This window comes from Chlorocebus sabaeus, chromosome 8 (genome assembly GCF_047675955.1).
Source record: "Chlorocebus sabaeus isolate Y175 chromosome 8, mChlSab1.0.hap1, whole genome shotgun sequence".
Taxonomy (NCBI): Eukaryota; Metazoa; Chordata; class Mammalia; order Primates; family Cercopithecidae; genus Chlorocebus; species Chlorocebus sabaeus.
The window spans coordinates 136,558,600-136,578,946 of record NC_132911.1 but is presented as its reverse complement, the minus strand read 5'-3'; the positions used below and the strand labels follow the sequence as shown (position 1 = coordinate 136,578,946).

At 35.2% G+C, this 20,347-nt stretch overlaps 1 protein-coding gene across 11 annotated transcripts in view; it reads right to left on the bottom strand.

Annotated features, from left to right (window-relative positions):
* The window catches only part of PHF20L1 (PHD finger protein 20 like 1), a 73,764-nt gene that overhangs the window by 13,958 nt on the left and 39,459 nt on the right, over positions 1–20,347 (bottom strand). For all 11 annotated transcript variants that reach the window (XM_008001573.3, XM_038000112.2, XM_008001572.3 and 8 more), the window contains 6 exons: positions 19,894–20,146; positions 17,715–17,903; positions 17,246–17,452; positions 10,689–10,745; positions 9,374–9,481; positions 2,393–2,557 (listed from right to left, as the gene is read on the bottom strand). In XM_008001573.3, the coding sequence (XP_007999764.3) occupies positions 2,393–2,557; positions 9,374–9,481; positions 10,689–10,745; positions 17,246–17,452; positions 17,715–17,903; positions 19,894–20,146 (979 nt within the window). The remainder of the gene's footprint in view (positions 1–2,392; positions 2,558–9,373; positions 9,482–10,688; positions 10,746–17,245; positions 17,453–17,714; positions 17,904–19,893; positions 20,147–20,347) is intronic.

Genomic DNA, 20,347 nt, shown 5'->3' with positions numbered 1-20,347 from the left:
TTTTAAAAGAACCTAAAGAGGAAACTTTCAACCATCCATAATGTTGCTGGCTTTAATCCAAATTATCTTTTGGGCTTTCTCAAGTACAAGTTCATTAGAATGTGGATAAAACCGTTTCAAACACTGTCATAGCATATAAACAGTATTAAATGGGCCGGGCACAGTGGCTCACACCTGCAATCCCAGCACTCTGGGAGGCCGTGGTGAGAGGATCATTTTAAGTTAGGAGTCTGAGACCAGCCTGGACAACAAAGCAAGACCTCATTTCTACAAAAGCAAAAACAATTTGCTAGGCATGATGACCTGTGCTGGTAGTCCTAGCTACTCAGGAGGCTGAGGCCAGAGGATTGCTTGAGCCAAGGAGTTTGAGGCTGCAATGAACTATGATCACACCACAGTATTTCAGCCTAGGCAACAGAGCAAGACCTTGCCTCAAAAAATATATATAAAATAAATAAATAAAATAAAAATTAATTTGAAATTATATCATTAAAAGGAATTACTGTATCTCACATATACTTGCATGGCAAAGATTACCAGGTTTTATGGTGTTAGCAAGCAAATTTATCATATTCTCCAGAAAATCTAGTTTGAATAACTCCCAAGCACTAAACATATGCTTAGCTGAGGTTTGGAAGTTGAGTAAAATGGATGATAGAGCCAAGAAGCAAATAAAAGTTCCCCCTTACACTTAAATAGCCACCTAGACCATGGCTCCAATTGATAGGCCACAAGAACAGCTGTTGCCTTCCAACAAGTAACCCTTAAACTGTCATTGCTATTTCCTGAGACAGCATTTTGCAAGTATGGTTCCCCGATTAGCAACATTATCACCACCAGGGAACTTGTTGGAAATCAGAAATTCTGAGGGTAAGGCCCAGAAATGTGTTTTAACACCTTCTCTGGGCAGTCCTGACACATGCTAACATTTGAGATCTTCTGGCCTAAGACCTTACTAACATTCCTTTTCTTTCTCCTGATTCCATCCTTGATCATAAGGGCAGGGCAGAGATTAAGAAGAACAGAGAGTACATATCTATGGCTCTATTTATGCTCTTTCAAGGGTTCTCGTTTCAGCACCACAGCTAGCCTAGAATAGATAACCCCTATTCTCCATCTCTCTATAGCAAGAGATAATCTTCAGATCTTGATGATTCACAGTAAAGGTGTTCTTGACGTAATTATCGACCTCTGCTTCTCCACAGAATCACCTAGAAGTTGTATCTTGCCAAGATCCTTCCAGAAATCTCATTCAATTGTGCCTCATGGTAGGATCCACGATCAATATAGTTTAAAAGCACCACAGCAATGATTGTAAGGTACATCTGGGGTGAAGAACCACTGAACCATGGGAAAAAGCAGACTTGTATTTGCTGGAAAAGAGTGGTGGTAACTTCTTTTTAATCCCCTCCCATACCTCAAGCTTTTAAAAATATAATCTCACAAGTGTCATGTGCTATAAAGGAAAGAAAATGTTTTCTCCATAATGAGCCACGGAGGACTTAGACCTGGAAGCAAATGCTGCAAAAGAAAATATTTAACCTAGTATCCACCATCAAGGGCAGTCAGAAGAAAGAAAAAGGGAGGAAGCGAGCACACTCATAAGGATCCTAAGTTGTACTTATGCTGAAGGCCCTGTCCCTTATTCCTCACTCTGACTCTGGTCACTATTACAGCTCTACTCTTATGCCACAGCCCTCAATGTCTAGAGCTGGGATCTCTCTTCCTATTGCTTACAATATGGGAAGCAAGGTAAGAATCTTCAACACTTTCCACTGTCAGGACTGGACCTGCAGGAAAGTCTAACAGATTTGAACTCCAGTGCTCCCATCACTGCTGACGTGGCCTTCTGACTACCTAACGGCACTTAGTTCCTGCCTATATTTAAATCACTTGTCTGACTACATCCCAGGACTTTGGTTACAGATGTATCTGAGCAGGAATTCAAAGTATACTTTTAAGATTACCATAAATATTTATTTAAAAAAAGCCTTATCTATGGAGTTAAGACAGACCTTGGTTAGAGTCTTAATTCTAACACTACCTAAGCCGAAAAGTTACCCTGTAAGTTTCGGCTTGTTTATATATCAAATGTGAATAATACCTACTCTGTAAGTTGATAGTAAAGAACATAAAAATATATGTACAAAAACCTACAGAAGTATATACACTAGTAATATTTTCCTTACGACTCTCTTTTCCACCAATAAGTATAAAGCCAATTTAACTTTATATAAATTAAAAAGTAGCTCAAATTTCTCCCAACAAGACTTTCATATTAGTTTAGCTAACAACTTTTTAACTCATGTGCCCTTAACAGAGTATGCTTTGTTCTCAGTTACACATTTAAGAATTGTAAGTCTTGTTTTAATCATCACATAGTTACACATACTTTCACCACTAAGATCAACGGACAGAATTGCCCTTGGGTACTGATAGGTTGTAGTTTTCTCCGTAAACATGCTTCGTGGAGCCAGAGAACTCCCAGAAGATCGAGTTAGTGGAGAAGAGCACCTTTCCAAAAATTCGAGGGAACTGTCTTCATAGTCTGAATAGTCTGCAACATAAGATACAGAAAGAAATATTAATAAAGTGTCAGATAATTAAGGTCACTATAAAAATAACGAAAGTCATGTTTCAGGATACATCAAATAATCATGCTACTACTTTCACTTCTCATCCATGAAAAGCTACATATGTATCTGATGAACTGGGTTTAGCAAGAACAAGTGGGAAACAAATATACCCCAGACAATATATGCATAGTAGGGGGCACCAGGTTCTAACTGGTACCGGTAAACTTTTGTGTAGTACAGAGGTGAAAAAGGATTATTTCTACATTTTCTCTCCATTATAATCACAACTGTGTCTGCAGTAAAATATGCAAGATGACAACACATGGACACATGGGGAAGAACAACACACACTGGGCCTGTGGGAAGTTGGGGAGAGAATCAGCAAGAATAGCTAATGCATGCTGGGCTTAACACCCAGGTGATGGGTTGATCTGTGCAGCAAACCACCATGGCACATGTTTACCTGTATAACAAACCCGCACATGCTGCACATGCACCCCAGAACTTATTCGGTTGGTGCAAAAGTAATTGAGGTACTTTTGCACCAACCTAATAAAAGTTGAAGAGAAAAAAGATATGCAAGATGGAAATTAACCTTTTTCTTTCTCACAATTCGTAAAGAGGTTCTCCTGATGCCTGGCACACCAATTACATAGTGATAATCTGATCAATATATTTTTCAAGTAAAAAATCTCTGAAGGTAATTAACTAGTCCTGGAAGAACTCTGTAAAAATGCTGTTTTTCTCTGGTTTGGAATGAGTCCCACAGATGTTTGCAAGGGGAAAGGCCACATGCAGCCTACTGGAGAGTTGAGGGTATAGTGAGGAAAGGAAAAAAGGAGGTGGGGGTGTGATTCCAGGCATGTGGGAAGGCTCTGAAGCTGAAGAGTGCATGCCACGTTTGGCAAGCTGTAAGACTGGCTGGAACACAGTGAATAAGGGGGAAACAAAGCTAGAGTGACAGGAGCCAGACTAGCTTTTTAAAAAAAGTTTTACCTTAATGCAATAAAAAGTCATTCAATGCTTGTGTGGAGAAGGAGCAAGATGTGACAGTTCCATTTCTGGAGGATCACTCTAGCTGTGGAATGGAGAATGGAGTGCAGGAAGGCACACATAGAAGTGGGGGGATGGTTCAGAGGCTACAGCAGTAGTCCAGACAAGAAATGCTGGTGGCTCGGTACTTAGGTGATGGCAACTAAGGAGAAGTTTTCAAGGAAGATGGAGTGCTATTATAGACTGGAGGCCAAAAGCTAAGATGGCATTATCATGATTGATTCCCAGGTTTCTGCTTGAGCAATTAGGCAATGAAAGTGGGTCTGAGATGGGGCTGAAGAGGAAATGCGAGGTGGAGAAACCACAGAAGAAACAGAAATTTAGAGGAGGGCTCTGTAAGATGGGATATCTTACACATCATCTACATGAACCTTAAGATGTGGGAAAGGGAAATGGCAGTGGTGAGAAATGCCAGAAGAAGAGAAAAGCAGACATTCCCTCCACTTTAATAGAGACAAAGATGATGAATATTTTCATGTAAGCACACAGATGTGGTGGATAGAGTATGAGCAAGTTCCCACCTGATGACGTCTGTCTCCTCAACTCTGTGAGGAAAATGATGTCAAGTGAGGCTGGTTAAGGAATACATGAGAGGTGGAAATGAGAGGTGGAAACGAGTGGTAAAAAGGAAAGACAGAGAGTGGAAAAATGAGCTTATAAGAGAAGTACTGGTCTGTACTAAGTATCCATTTGAAGTTGGCAGTTGTGGGAGGCAGAACAGTCTGCCAAAAATGTCTATGTCCTAAACTCTAGAACCTTTAAATGGGCTAAGCTATGTGGAAAAGTGGAATTAAGGTTGCTAACTGGCTGACCTTACAACAGGGAGAGTACCTTGGATTATAGAGTGGGCCCAATGTAATGGCGAGTGTCCTTAAAAGTGAAAAGACGGAGGCAGAAGAGACAATGTGAGAGTGAAACACTATAAGAAAGACTGGACCATTTGCTGACTTTGAAGATGGGAGCAGGACAAGGGCCAAGAAATGCAGAAGACTCTGGAAGCTAGAAGAGGCAAGAAAACAGACTGTCCCTGAGAGCCTCCAGAGAAAAACGGAGCCCTGCTGATACCTTGGTTTTAACCCAGAGAGATCCATTTTGGACTTCTGACCTCCAGAATCTTAAGATACTGAATACGTATTTTTTTAAACCACTGATGTGCAGTAATTTGCAACAGCAGCAATGGGAAACTTACACTCGTCATCATAAATACCACAGAATAACCAACACTGATTGAGGGCTCTCCATGTGCCAAACACAATTTTCAGTTCTTTATGTGTATTAACTCTTTTAATCCTCACAAGCATCTAATGAGGGAAGTAGGACTGCTAGTAAAGAACTGAGGCAGGACAGATCAAGTAAATTGCCCAAGAATATACAACTATCAATGGCAAAGCCAACATTCAAACCCAGGCAGTCTGATTATGGAAGCTGCACTCTTAACGAACAAGTGATATCAGTGTATTTGAACATTTAAAGTGCGTACAAGCTGGCAAGCTTGTTAAAACCCAGATTCCTGGGCCTCATCTCCAGTACACTGGGAATGAAACACTCCCAGATAATGCTGATGCTGTCAGATTATAGCAGTCTTTGGGCAGCACTACGCCATTCCGACTCCAGTGGCCCCACCATAACCGCAGTTTGCCCAACACCATATTACTTAGGCCCAGACATGGAAAGGGCATTTATTAAATGCTAGGTACTTTATCAAGTACTTTACAATGATTGCTTTATTTAATTTGAATAATAAATCTATGCAGTAAAACAACAATTACCATTTATTTTAGAAGAAAAGAAATTGGGATGTAGAGAATTTAAATAACCTGCCAAAGGTCACTTAGCTATAGTGTTATGGGCAGGATTTGAATCCCTATACTAAACCTTCAAGGCTGCCTTCTTATCAGCTCCATTCTATGTTGCCCTTTCAGCAAAAGTAAAAGTAGAAGCAGAATCTGACTGTAAAAATAATGAAAGAAATCTCAATTTTGTGCTAAAATAAAACATGGCTGATATTTAATAGGTTTCATTAACAAATGAATAAAACTTGGCATTCCGCACCCTGTCTGTATTCCCTACTCCAATTCCCTCTGGCTATTATGAATAAAAGTCTGTTATGCTTCAAGGCTTAGATCAGAAGTAGTCTCCTACATAAAGCCCCTTCCTTGATGTGTCAGCTTCTCTAGCTTAAATGTTTATCTTGGACCACTCTTGCCACAAATATCAGACTTTCCTGGTAGAGATTTATGTATGCTTATCTCTCTTACAATATACTTCAATGACTTACAAACTCCTTGAAGGAATCTTTTTTACTACACAATGCTTTCAAGTCTCTTTTCACTTCTAACTCTATTTCTTTTCAATCTCTGTATGCCTTCAATATCCTTATATTTACAGATAGATGAAAGACAGATGAAGTGATTTGCTCAAAGTAGAAAGCTAAAAACTGGCAAAGATGTCACTCTTAAATTCCAATATGGTGACTTCTCATACACACGAATTAAACACAATGTTAGTATTATGTCTTGTAAACCAATTCTGTTAATCAAAACATATCTTAACCTACTACCTCATAAAATAATAAAACAACTAATCTAAATTATTATTTAGCATAACTGTATTAAAATAACAGATAAGGACAAGAACTTAGTATGCCAACAACAAGTAAAAACTTGTTGAAGAGAAGAATACACAGTTTGATAAACAGTATTTCAAGTATTAATAACATAGCATGGTGGTTAAAGTTAAAAATTCAGACTTGTAAGTCAGACTGCTTGGATTTGAAATGAATCTGCTTTTCACCACTTGCTAGCTATGAGAGCTGGAGAGCTCTCTTTCTCACTCTAACTGTTGGTAAAATGAACATAACAGATCCTACTATAAAGGGTTAATATGAGGATTAAATGAAGTACTAATATTTATAAAATGCTTAGTTTGGGGTACATAAGGTACCAGCAGGATATATAAAATAATGTTGAGTGGTAAATAAAAGAAATAATTTTGAAACTCCCTCATGGTGCTAACTATAGACTAAAAAACATACTAGAAGCCTCATACAGTAATAATGTCAATTCTATAACATTAAGATGTCTTTAAAATTTCAAAGTTACTTAAAATCCTGTATTTCCTGCTTAAAGACCACTCTTCTAATTTAACCATCTGGGGAAAAATGCCATTTCTAAGATAAAGTAAATAGCTCAGAATAAATTCTCCTCAAATGCAATAATTAATTACAAAGATGACAGTGATGACCAAACTCAACACCTGCTGTTTATAAATAGCAATGTTTCTATGCATCTTACCAGGACTCTATTTACAAAGTTAAGATTTTCATTTGTAAGCTTCATTTTAAAATGTCAACAAATATATAAGGTTTTCTTTTTCATTAAAAAATAAAAATATATACCATTTAAAGTATGTTTTAATGCTCTCTGTAAAGGGTTACCATAGTTAAGGGCTGGTCACAATTCTAAGGTGCAGTTTTTTTGGCCATTTTTCTTCTATTCATCCTAATTGCTCTTCCTTCTCTCAAGTTACAATTTCCTGCCTTCTCCTAAGCTCTAGCCCTCATTGTGCTGCCAAGTGTAGCCCCCTTCTTATTTTGTTTTGTATCAGCCCCTGTTATCTTTTTCCCCACTTTCACAGGTATTTTGTATATAAGATTCTGTGTCTGCTACTAAATACTAGAACAGACCACAGTTTACTGCTGTGCCATAAGATGACTTGAAATAGCTGGCCATTCCTGCACTGACAATGCAGGTCTCCCTTGGAACCCCTAAGCTAGGCAAATCCCTCAGAGTCTTTGGTCAGGTGGGAGTTCATCTGGAAGTTTTATTTGCAGCCTGAGCTTCTCATTTCTGTATTGTGACATACTGTTGTTCACAGGAGGGTATTCAGTCATCAAATGAGTTCACAGTGAATAGTTTTTGTTTACTAAACTCTGGAGTTTCCTACCTCTACATCACTTCTAGTTTGAATTCCACAGTTATATACGAAGAGGTGATGGAGAGGTGGGCAGAAGGGAAAGGAGTGAGGAGCAAGGCACACATAGAAGTGCCCGGAAATGTTCAAGACTCTCTGGAAAGCGGTTTCAAGCTTATGAACCCCATTTGATCCTGTACTTTCAAATTTACTCTGGCAGCTTTAGAATTTGAGAATGTGAAAACTTCACATTCTGTGGGAAAATTGAATGTTTTTTGGACTATGGAGAGAGTTAAAATCTGAAGAATTTACTTACAATGATTACCAACCACAAAACTGCCCAGTTAGATATGTATTTTTTAAAACTGTTTTTATTAAATGTCTCATAAATACAAAAAATGGGTATGACACAAAGAATATCAATAGCACAAAACACTTAGGTACTGATCACGCAGTTTAAGGGAGTATCATCATTTTTGAAGGTCCCTTTGCGTCATTTTCCAGTTTGAACTGATAACGCCCCTTCCCCACCTTAGAGGCAACCACTATCCTGAATTTTTGTTCATCATTCTCCTATTTTTCTTTCTGCTTTTCCCATATACAGTTGATTCTCTTAAAAATATAGTTTTATAACTTTTTTATCTTTACATAAGTGAAACATTGTTTTCTTCAGTTACTTGGTTTTTCGCTTACCATTTTGTTCCCGGGATTCTAAAGCTGTAATTCATTTATTTACTCCACTGAAGGAATGCATGACTTTTGATGGAGACCTGGGCTGCTCCCAGTGCTGCTGTGAACACTCCCATATTTGATACACCGTGTGAGTTTCCTCAGGGGTTTTTAGGCCACATGGAACACACATCGTCACCTTACTCCCTGGTCCCCATCTGTTTCCCACAGTAGATGTGCAGTTGCCTTCATTTCCTTAGCAACATCTGTTTTTATCTACTTGGTCAGTTGTGCCAATACAGCATGTATGAAACAGATTTCACTATGTTTTGATAACTGAGTTTCATCTAATTTTCTGATAAAATTTTGCATATCAATCCTCTGTGGTCATATCCTTTTAACACATTGTTAGATTTAATTTCATAACATTTATTTATGGATTTTGGATCTATATCCCTAAGAAAGAGTTTGTGGCTGTGCTTTCCCATATTATTCTCTCCTGATTTTGATAGCAAAGTTATTTAAACCATTTAAAATACATTTAGAGTTGTGTTCGTTCCTAGGGGTGCCATAAGAAAGTACCATAAATTTAGTGGCTTAAAACAACAGAAATTTATTTACTCAAAGTTCTGAAGGCTGGAAGTCCAAAATCAGGGCTTGACAGGGAAGCGCTCCCTCTGGAAGCCCCTGGGCCAAACCTTTCCTTGCCTCTTGCACTTCTGGTTCCTCTGGCTCCTTGGCTTGGGGCTGCACCCCTCTGATTTCTGCTCCATCTTCACATGGCCTTTGCTGATACCAAATTCTGTTGGTTTCTCAAATTCTTCTAAAAATATCTATTTCACTCTCATCCTTGAAAGCTAATTTAAGGAATTCTACAATTCTAGACTGAGAATAATTACTTGAGCATGCTAAAGGGTACTTGGTCAGGGCATCAAGTCTACTACCATGCTGGAAGGAAAAGTGTCTAATCAGTTGCAACAATTAATGTATAGGCCAGACTGAAACAGAGTAGTATATTTTTGAAATTTCATGTCAAAGAAAAGCTACAGGAACTTTTCAGTTCTCAACATGGGGATCTTGTCATGACTCCATTTTGTAAAAGAAAAGGGGAATCAAAGGAAACTTCGAATTTTTTTAAAAATGGGAATAACCAGTGTACTTACCATGCTGCTTAGATTTCTTTTTCTTTTTTTTCTTCTTCTTCTGTTTTGGTTTGTAGTGATCTTTGTCCCTCTTCTCTCTTCTTTCCTTATCCTTTTCTTTTCTCTTACCTAAAAGATAATAGCGAATACTTCAGCGATCACGACTGATCCTGAGTTGTTCCTTTGTGGTTAACCTAAAAGCAGCATTTATGTTTTAATCAGCTATTCCAGTCACCTGCCCAGAGTGGATGGGTTCAATTAAACTGTTCATGTCATGACTCTGGAAGTCCTGATAAGCTTATTGGACTATAAGGGGGATCTTCATTAGCAGTGCTGAGAAATCCCAACTCCTGATACCTTAAAGTTAACACAGACAGTAGTTAAAACCTTTCAATGAGTAATATTCTCAATTTTCTGATGTGGTAAGTAGTTAAACTCCATAATTTACAAAGGACCTGAATGAAGAGACTCAGCATTTCCACATATAATTTAATGAGAGAATAAATTAGGAGATTAAAAAAAAAACAAAAAATCTGATGGACTTTTTGCTTTGGATAAGCTTTAAAAAATAATTAAACCAATTTATAAACAACTCCTCCAGTCTTTATTTACATTCTCTGTGTGTTTAACAATGAAGGCTAAGAACATGAGGAAAAAAATGTATTTCATTAAACTAATTTTTCCAAAATTATAAAGCATTATTTTCCCTAATCATATATACTTAAAAAAACAAATATTAGAGCAGTATCCTACATTTCAAATTAAATCATCACACATATCCTACTAGTTATTGCTCCAACTCACAATGGTTTAGCCTATAATTTATCAAACATATTTGACCAACTTTCAGTGATTCAAGCTCCAGTTAACTAATCTACAGAATATTTAAGACTATCATCCATTATTTTGTGACATTTAGTCATTACAGCACAGAAAATAGAAAATATAGCAGAAAACTCAATAGCATTTTTATAAAGTACAATGAAGAAGAAAGTATGAAAAAATTACTATTTTAATCTATCCATTCTCTAAAGTCTCAACAATATTAAATCGAGGTCTATTTTTGAATAGCCATAATTTTGACTAGGGATGATCATAAACACCAAAGTTCCTTCAGAGAAAGCAAGAGACTCTCTTGATAAAAAAGTTACATATAAAACAAGATAAGTGTTTAATAAGTCACGTATCTGGAGCTGACTAACACTAGTAAGAACTAAAACAGATGATCACTTACACCTAAGGAAGCATTAACTGGTAAAGAGTAAGGGGCAGACTATGTCCTCCCTCTCTGTCAAGCTTTATAGTCTTTTGCTTAAAGATTACTTTCTGTTCATACCAAATGCTGTTGAGCTTTTTTCTTCCAATTTCACTTTTTTTTCAGTTTTCGATATTCCTGTGGGTTAGGGGAAAAATATGTAAGTTTAATCAGAAAAACTTAAAAGTATGGGACAATATTTTACATTACAATTGCTCATAACACTCTATGTAAGACTCTTTTTCTCCTAACGGTCTACATGTTTTACTGCCTGAACTGGTAACAAAGCAGTGAGATTTCTTACCTTAAAAAACAACCAAAACAATAAATTAAATGCAATTTTTGTTATTCAAACTACTCAGGTTCAACTTCTGGTTCCACCACTTACTAGCTCTGCAGCCTTGAGAACATCATTTAATGCCTCTGTGCTTCCGTTTCCTTATCTGTCAAACAGGAGTAAGTCTATATACCTCATGCAGTCATAAGGATTATGTGAGTCAAAATATGAAAGATGTGTAGTCCCAAGATGGGTAAATATGTAATTTTTTTCATTTTCTCTTTCGTGGTATGGTAATACTTTGAGACTACACTATTTCCAGAAATAGCATAAATATGAGTCTAACCATAAAGAAAAAGTTAACTGTACTAGGCCATCAGTAAAGGTCTACTCTAGCACCATAGCCTTTGGCAATCCAAAAGATACTGAAATTCATCTGAGTAATAGTTCCAGGCATCATTTCTACTTCTGTGACAGTTATGATATGAATGCTATCTGGATTATCAAAATGAAATATTAAACTCCATATTAAAGTATACTGGTTTTCAACAATCTGTATATATTTTTAAAACTAATATTTAAGCTCTTGTGCCTAAAACAAACTTGTACCTTTGAACTACATCATGAATGCACTGTTAGGTAATGATAATAGTCAAAATAAAACTGTACTGCAAACCACTTTTGTTCTATATATAAATGTTCTATATATAAATACAAAGACATACTTATACATTAAAATATTCAATCTCAATAAATATTCCAATAAAACATAGGTATTAATAGTCTAAAATTCATTTTTAAACTAATATTGCCCTTTTAATTACTGTGCAGCTGACACAGGTACATTTAATAAATTCATATTCAACCATTCCCAATGCTAATATCTATTTGTGGCTAGTGTTAATCTAAGAAAAATACTACAGTACATTTAAAATACAATTTTAGTCTACTAAATTATGCTTTAATGTCACCATTTACCAGTTTAATTTTTTAAGATCATTCTACAACAGTATCAAAAAAGCTGATATTTCACTCATCTTACTTCAAATATTTTCTATCATTTAAACATAACAAAAATATAAAAATGCCACTCAAATCAAGTGCCAATAAGGCTCTAGCAAGTTTAAACCTAAATAAGAACACCGATAATCTCCATTTGTTATGACAGAAAAAATGAAAGGGATATCACAGCAAAGAGAAATACAATTAAATTTTCTTATTAGCAAGACTGCTGAACAAATGCATCACTTCTGTTTACTACTTGTTGCACTATTAGAACTTTATAAATTTTATGCAATTTCCTTGAAAACAATAAAGCATTTACAATGCAAACCATGAGGAATGTGCTTTCCAAATCCTCAGTGGTAGTGCAGATATATTCAGATATATTGCTAACAGTGAACATTGCCTCTTAGGCTCTTATATCTCTGGAGCACTGGATCTCTAGGGAAAAGGTGGAGCAGTGATGTTTAGAATCTCCTGGAGTGGGGACAGGGAGTAAGATTAAAGGAACTGCCTTACTAGGCTACTTTTACTGACTGGAATGTGTGCACCCCTTAGGTACTTGACAGACAAATAAAACAGTTATGAACCACCGCACCAGAAACACAGAGGTTAACACAGCAGAAGAGATGCAGCCAATCCCAGAGTGGGGTCCGGAGAGTGAGTTCTAGATTTAGTTTTTACATGTTCTAGTGGTTTCCAAACCATTCGATTTCATAAATGACAAAATTTCAAAAGTAAAACTGGGGGACTCATAAAGGGTTGTCAATGTTTTACTCAAGTAAGGATATTAAAATAGATATTCGTACATGCAACAGTAAGATTTTAAAAAATACTTACACACAAATAGGAAAACATAACAGACCATTCCAGAAGTCAACAAGAAAAATAAGTTTGGTTTTACAAGAAGTTCACTATCTCGTCCTTATTTTACCACGTGCTAGAATTTGGTGACCAAAGTATCAGAACATTAGTTTGTAGAATAGTAATTTTTAAACTAAATTTTGGCAACAGAACATTTAAAAATATACATATATAGATATATTAAAAATATATATATCTATATATATATAGATATAGATATATATTATCCGGCAGCTGAATGCAAAATGCAGCAACAAAAACCAAAACACAAATGGAGCTACTCTAGTTAAAGTCAGAGGCAGATCTCTGAACCATGCCTGCTTGCACACAACTCAAAAACTGGTAATGTAGAGTGGTTTCTCAAGCCTCTTCTGGTATGCTAAACATTACAGATTCCTGTGGCTAAAAAGAGAGGCAATCCCTGAGACTCTCCATGGAAACCCCAGGCTCTGTAGAAGCCATGAACATTTGGTATGAGGGTGGAGGCAACAGAGTCTCCAGTTGTAGTTTTGTTTTGAACAAATCTGGAAAATAAATTGAAAAACAATTTAAAACAAAAAGACTTTTAAATAGTAAATGTAAAGTTGACGTGAGATGTTGGAATAAAAATGAAGGCCATTTCAAAACCCGCCACAGGCAGACTAGGTAGAACTGACAATATGCTATTTTGCCATACTAACTTAGACCAATCCCAAGACCTACTTCTGTTTTTCACTGGTGATAAAATGTATTATATTATCCAATCCATAATATAATTCATGAACACTCTACAGAAGATTCACTAAGAAGAGTCCAACTATCTTATCTATGATGATAAACCTATACACATGTATTTACATATATCTACATTTCATTCAAAAACTAAGATGACTTTGAATGACACTGAAGCAAAGCCTAATGCATTTCATCGAATGCTACCCGAAAACTGAGGGGACCTGCTCATGGACATCCTGACGTTACATAAAGGTACACTCTGCATGGCCACGTCAAGCCAACATTCCTATCCATGCTAACTAAGACATGCTGCAATAAAACAGGTAAATGCTCCTTGATATTTATTTACTAATTTGCTAAAAAATAAAAAAAGAAGAAGATGTGTTACTAAAGGTATTTCTTTTAATACAGGAGTAACTAAAATGGCTCAAAATTACATTCATACAACCTACTAATGCCAATTTTGTCTTCACAGTGGTTACAAACAATAAAAGTTATCATCTCTAAAGCTATCTTAAATTGACGTTTTTAAGCTGAAAATAATCCTATTATATATCACAATCTTTTTTTTGAATAAACATAGACTAACAAATGCCTAATTAATGGTAAGTAAAACATCAAGACTGTAGAGCCAAAAGTGACCACAGACATCATCTACTATCATCTCATCATATAGATGAAAAACTGAGCTTCAAGGAAGCAAGAAGAGAAGGCAGACGGTTTGTCTCTACAGGGTTTTTAAGAGGCTCTACCAGAGGCCTCTTGGGGCAATCTTTTCTTCCTTTACACCCAAGAGTTCTTTACACCTCTTCAGGCACTTATATCATGCTTTAAATATTTGTATTTCAGTTACTAGCTTTGTGTCCCTTCTAGACTCTAAGTTTCTGGAGGGCAGATTCCGTATCTGTTCACACTGTGTTTCCTACCTAAAGAGAATTGTGTGACAAGGGGCAACAGATAACTGTTGGCCCAAGGTGCCTATGAGAACCTGAACCAAGAGTTTATTTTTCAAAAGACCACTTTTCAAAAAACTTGATTTACTGTATCCTCCCAGATACTAACAGAATTAAGATTTCCTGAGGCTGTATCCTTATCTAAAATTGGCTGGCTCTGTGAGAAAGAATCCTGATAGTAAAATAAAGGCATCAATTTTTACAAAGATACCAATTACTTGTTTGGTAATGTAGGCAGCAATAGCAATCTTAACAGTGGCTAGTCATGTGGGCATCCACCCCACTAGAAGAACAGAGAGAGAATATTCCAAGTTCATTATCTCTACTGGAAAACAATTAAGAACAGTTGTATATAATAATTGGACTATTTGCAAATCTCATCAATCCTTTAGCATCAACTGCTAAACTCAGCAGTGTGAATTTATCTTGCTCCCCCAAAAGTAAAAACCTAACCATGTCGAACAATTTCACAGTTAGCAACTAACACCCTCATCATTCTAAACTCCCCAAGAGTTTCAATTTGACAAAAATAACTCAGAAAATGTCTCTGACAAACTGTAAAGCATGTTTTCAATTATCAGTTTTAAAATTCAACAGTAACAAAATTTTCTTTTATAATTAATATGGATACCAACCAAACATACGTGTGTGTATGTATGTGTGTGTGCATATATGTATATATGTATCAAAGAAATAAAAAGATAAAAACCTGGTACTTTGACTCTAAATCTAAGAGGACTTGGGGAACAGACAGAAGCATAAAAAATACAGCAAAATGGTCAAGAGAGGGTAAATAACAAAAAGGTTAAGGAGAAAAACATAGAGACCACTGAGAATTTCAATGCAAGTGGGACAGGGGCACAAGATTGTAATCAAAAGGTGTTCAGTTAGAACATGACCTAAATTCTACTACATTCCTCAAAAACTAAAAATTAAGAGGTCACAGAAACAAATTAGAATTTCACCTCCCTCTATTCAAATACTGTGTTCAACCCTCTAATAAACCTTCAGTAATTAACAATTAAAACTATGCATTTCCTTGCTATAAGCAATTAAAGTTGACAGCTACTGTACTATTAAGCTCATTACACCCAGAAAATCCTTACTCTTCCACAAATTCAAATGATAGCTAAACTCCTCTCTACCTTTTACTTTCCCAGAAAATGATCTCACTTATTTTACTTTTCCAATAGTTACTGCTAATATTTTAAAAGGGAAAGAACATTCGTGTGCCTTCCTCTAAGGTAGTCAGCCATAGTGCCACAAATATGCTAAAAATTCTGAAAAGAGGAAGTTAATAATCTGGTTAGAAGCAAAATCATCTAAGTCAAGGACTTTCATGCACAATCACTACATTGATATTTTAATATTTTAGGATATACAATCTGTTAATGTAAGACTCTTAGTTATTACACAGTTACTTATATTGATCTATATTTCAATATTGTTACTATTATTAGAATACTTTTAAAGAAAAATGTAAATATTTTTACATGTACATCTGAAAATAATTTTCCCAATGGATATACAACCTTACAACTTTAACATGTTTTTCATATATTCAGTACAGTAACAAATGCCAGATCGTTAAAGAACTGAATAAGACCTTTACCAAAAAAGTATCTCAATGGGTCAATGATAACTCGGAAATCTTGTGGAAAAATGGAAAAGAAAAATCAATTAAGGAAAGACCAAGAGTCAAAAGACAATAGATCTGATTTGAGAAACTACAGGAAATGTTTCAAAATCTACAAATATTCAGACTTGGCTATTTTATTTTTTTTAACATGATAAAGAATTATCATGTACAAAGTAACTTCGACCTTTATACAAAAAGTAATAAAAATAAGTATATGTCTCTTAAGTTACTTCAATCATTTTATTTCAACACATACCATCACCAGAAAAGAGTAAGTTTCATTTTATGCTTCATCCAAAAAATGGATAAAGTGGTTTCAGGGAAGATGCCTGTAAACACAATGATCACCACCACCCTTGGTAACGCATCAACAAACTGCTTTACGTTTTTCTCCAACTCACAACAAACTAAATTCAGACTTCTTTCAAACATCTAATTCCAAATAGTAATTTACCAGAAGTGCATCTGTAAGATAGTATTGGCCTTTTTTTATTATGTGTATTCTGGATCAGGTTATAATTTTTAAAAACTTCTAAATAAAACAATGCACCCACGTAAGGGAAACATGAATCGATATACTGTTAGATTTAAAATATCAGCTTGGCAAAATACACATCCAAATGCTTTCGAACTACAATAAATATCATAAAATCATGCAAAAAATTTGTTATTAAGGATGGCTGATTTTACATATTGCACTCCTCAAATAACTTTATAGCAAATTTGATTCAATTTGGAGGAATCTGCCCCAAAATATGGAATTATATTTAAGACACAGGCATATAGTTCAGTGTTTCTTAAATATTAAATTCTGTTAAAATCCTTAAACCGAAGTACTGATCCCATTAAGTACTTCCTGGCTTCAAAAGTAAGAATTCCTGTAATTACACTTGGCTCTAATAATTTATATTTAGTAGAAATAAGGATATATAAAGAAGAAGCAGGGAGAAGGAAATAGATCAAGTAACAAGGTAAGAAGTACGTATGTCCAGGGAATATGATTGTAATAAGATCACACAAAAGACCTTTAAAACAGAGAAGAAACTCTCCTATAAATGTTAAAGTATTTATGAAAAGGAATTACATAGGAATCAAAATAATGTAGTTAAACCTCAAAATGTTGATACCTAGTAACTGCAAGCCTAGCTACTCATCTACTTATAAGAGCCTTTATTTTTTTTTCTTTTACCTGCTGCTGCTGGAGCTCCTCTTCCATCAGCTATTGCTTTGGAAGAAGAATTTGGAAGCATCTGTGTATCCTCTTTTTCTGCTCTGGGACATTCATTATGGTAAGAGGAATCTGAGGCTACTGGTGCTGTAACTTCTGAACCACGACTTAAGTCAAGAGGGAGACAGGGTCCCAGCTTCTCAAGTGGCAAATGTGCAACATCAGGCACTACACAAAATAAAGAGTGTAATATAATATTAACACAGATAAAATGGCTCAGTTACTATCACTGTGAATTAAAGTGTTACATAATTTAAACAGTGCCTGGCACAAAGAAGGCACTCAATAAATATTTGTAGAATAAGCGAAGTGCTTATAACTCCAGAAGATATAAGAGCAGAAATGTCTTAATATTTTAATAATCTTTATCTCTTAGTTTTTTCTTTATCTTCTTTTATGTTTGGTTCTATAGGAAATCAATATACATTACCCTCTGGTACTGAAGATTCTTGCTGATTTTGAGAACTGATGGAGAAAACTTTCCCATCAGTGGCTGGAGAGGGAGAAGAAACCTTTTCTACAGAATCATCAGGCATGGGTAAGGTGGCTAAACGCTGAGATCTTCTTCTCCGCTCACTATGCTTGAAAGGTCTAGGGGGATTCACAGGCTGTGGAGGACCTAGAAAAAGATCTTCAATGTTCACGAAGCAGATACATACCAGGAGCATCTTATAATATTTAAGGAGATAAATGGGAAAAAATGATTCATATTCTTCCCTCTGATGTTGTTATAAGATATCCACAAGGAATGGCATGTTTCAAAGGTAATCAAAGGTGAAAATTGTGACCTCATTCAAAATGAGTCAATCAAAAATTCTAAAATCTACACTCTACTAGAACTGAGAAAATAAAATGGAACATTAATTTCAAGTAGCCCCAACTGACAGACTACAGTTAATTTCTCTAATTGCAGATCGTTGTGTAAATTGCCATTTTTTCCTTCGGGAAAACAGTCTCTTTACAGCAAAAGATAAGGAAAAAAATATATATATATTCCTTTTGCTACAATGCAAATCGAGCAACTCTAAGGGAAAAAGAGGCAGGGACACAGATGATATAACATTATAGAGTTAGTGATTTACTTTACACTAATGTAAATAATTTTATCCCATCATCATCCCCCCAAATGGAGTTTTATAAACATGTCTGGGCCTGATTCATTAAAAAAAAATTGAACAAAAACAACTTTGTATACTTATTGTGAGCAAACAATGAGGATATTTAAGATTATGACATTGTGTACTTGGGTTTTTTAAACAACTTGGTAAGTAATTTAGGCATCTTCTAGCAATATAAATATTTGGAAATGTCTTTTACATTTTTAGATATCATCTCTCCACATGGCATATAAACATTTGACTAGAATAGGCAAGATTATATATGCCAATATATTCATGTTAATTTAGAAAGAGGAAAGAACAACAATCTAAAGAGACTGATGTTTGGGTATTTAAGAGTAATTTTACAATGAAAACAAAAAAGACATGTTGATAACTAAAAAATATAAAAGAGTAAAATTTAACTGCCATATTGTGGTTATAATACCAAGATATAATTTCCAAAATAAAATATTTGTTAATATCATATGACATTCTAGTGACTACTGACACTATTTCATGATGTCATAATGAAATGAAGCTTATTAGGAAAACAACTGAATCATGTTCCCATTCTTTCCACCTATTACAAAGAACAAAACAAAAAAGCAAAACCAGATCAAAATGAAAAAATGATTCAGTAGAAAATATGGCAACTGAAGGAAAAGAGGTTAATATGTCTGATAAAAGTCTTCTGAATGCGAACATCTTTGATTATTCTGGAAGGCACAATATGGAATAGTTCATGAGGAAACGTGTCATATTCACTCAACTGATCATGTATTTCATTTGTCGCATAAAGAGCAAAAAAAAGCATCATTTACCTACTGACTTCAAATAACTGTTATTCGTGTCTCCAACTTAGAATACTAAACTAATATGAGAAACTCAGGGTCAACACAAATCTTGTATTATTTACATATATAGATCTATAGGGAGATAGATAGATATACCCATGTGAAAGGTGATTTTGAAAAAGACTGCGCTAATTCTTGAAAAATTAGTAGTACTGAAACAGTAAAATCGTTAAAAAATATAATCACAGAGGCATTTTTCTTTCATTAAAAAGATTAAACTGAAGTCTAGACTACAAATATTATAAGAATGAATAAAATGTATTGCAGAGGGAAGTTATAGACAAGTAAGGACAAAAAAAATCTACAGGAATAGTCTTAAGTAAAAATAGCTATGCTAGGTCTTTTTATAACTTTCTCTTTTTTTTGTAATGAATCAGGCCTCTCAGTATGCTCAGATTATTAGTTGAGGAGAGTCAAACTACAGTGGAATCTGTGTTATTAAATGGTAAGGATTCTCAACCAGCAGTAGTCTCTAAGCAATAAAGCAGTAAGAAATGTCTATGGTTTTTGCCCCTGGAATAGTTTCAAGCCTTCCCTATCATATCCACCTGAGTTTTTAAAAAGCAACTTCATAAAAATACAATATAACTACAATCAAACTGTTTTTAATGTATCTTATAGGACAAATAACTATTTTTTAAAAATCTGTGCTCACTAGTTTTATTTATCACTGAAGAAGAAAGCTGAGATACAAGCGTCAAATCCTCGACTTGTATTAATTCTGGGGAAAGTGGTGATTTAGGGGGTTTTATACACCCAGAAGAATCTCCAGATTCATGTTTGCATTTCTTGCTGCGAGCCTTCCCTGAAGACAAAGTTGAGGATAACAGTGCAGGTTTCTGAGTGTTGGCAGAACTGCTAATGTCAGCTTCATTTTTTTTCTGACTTTGAGGTTTAGGTGAAATCGCCTGAATAAATAATAAAAAATTGATATTTTTATTTTGGCTTCTTCATTTTTGTTCTTGTATTCTATTTTGACTGTTAAGCAACTTTAGTATCCAGAAACATTGTTAAGCAACATATAACATTTCTATTACAAATGAAAAACCAAAAAGAACCCCACAAATTATTAACTAAAAGTTGAATAGGCTGTCTTTAAAGGGATGCTG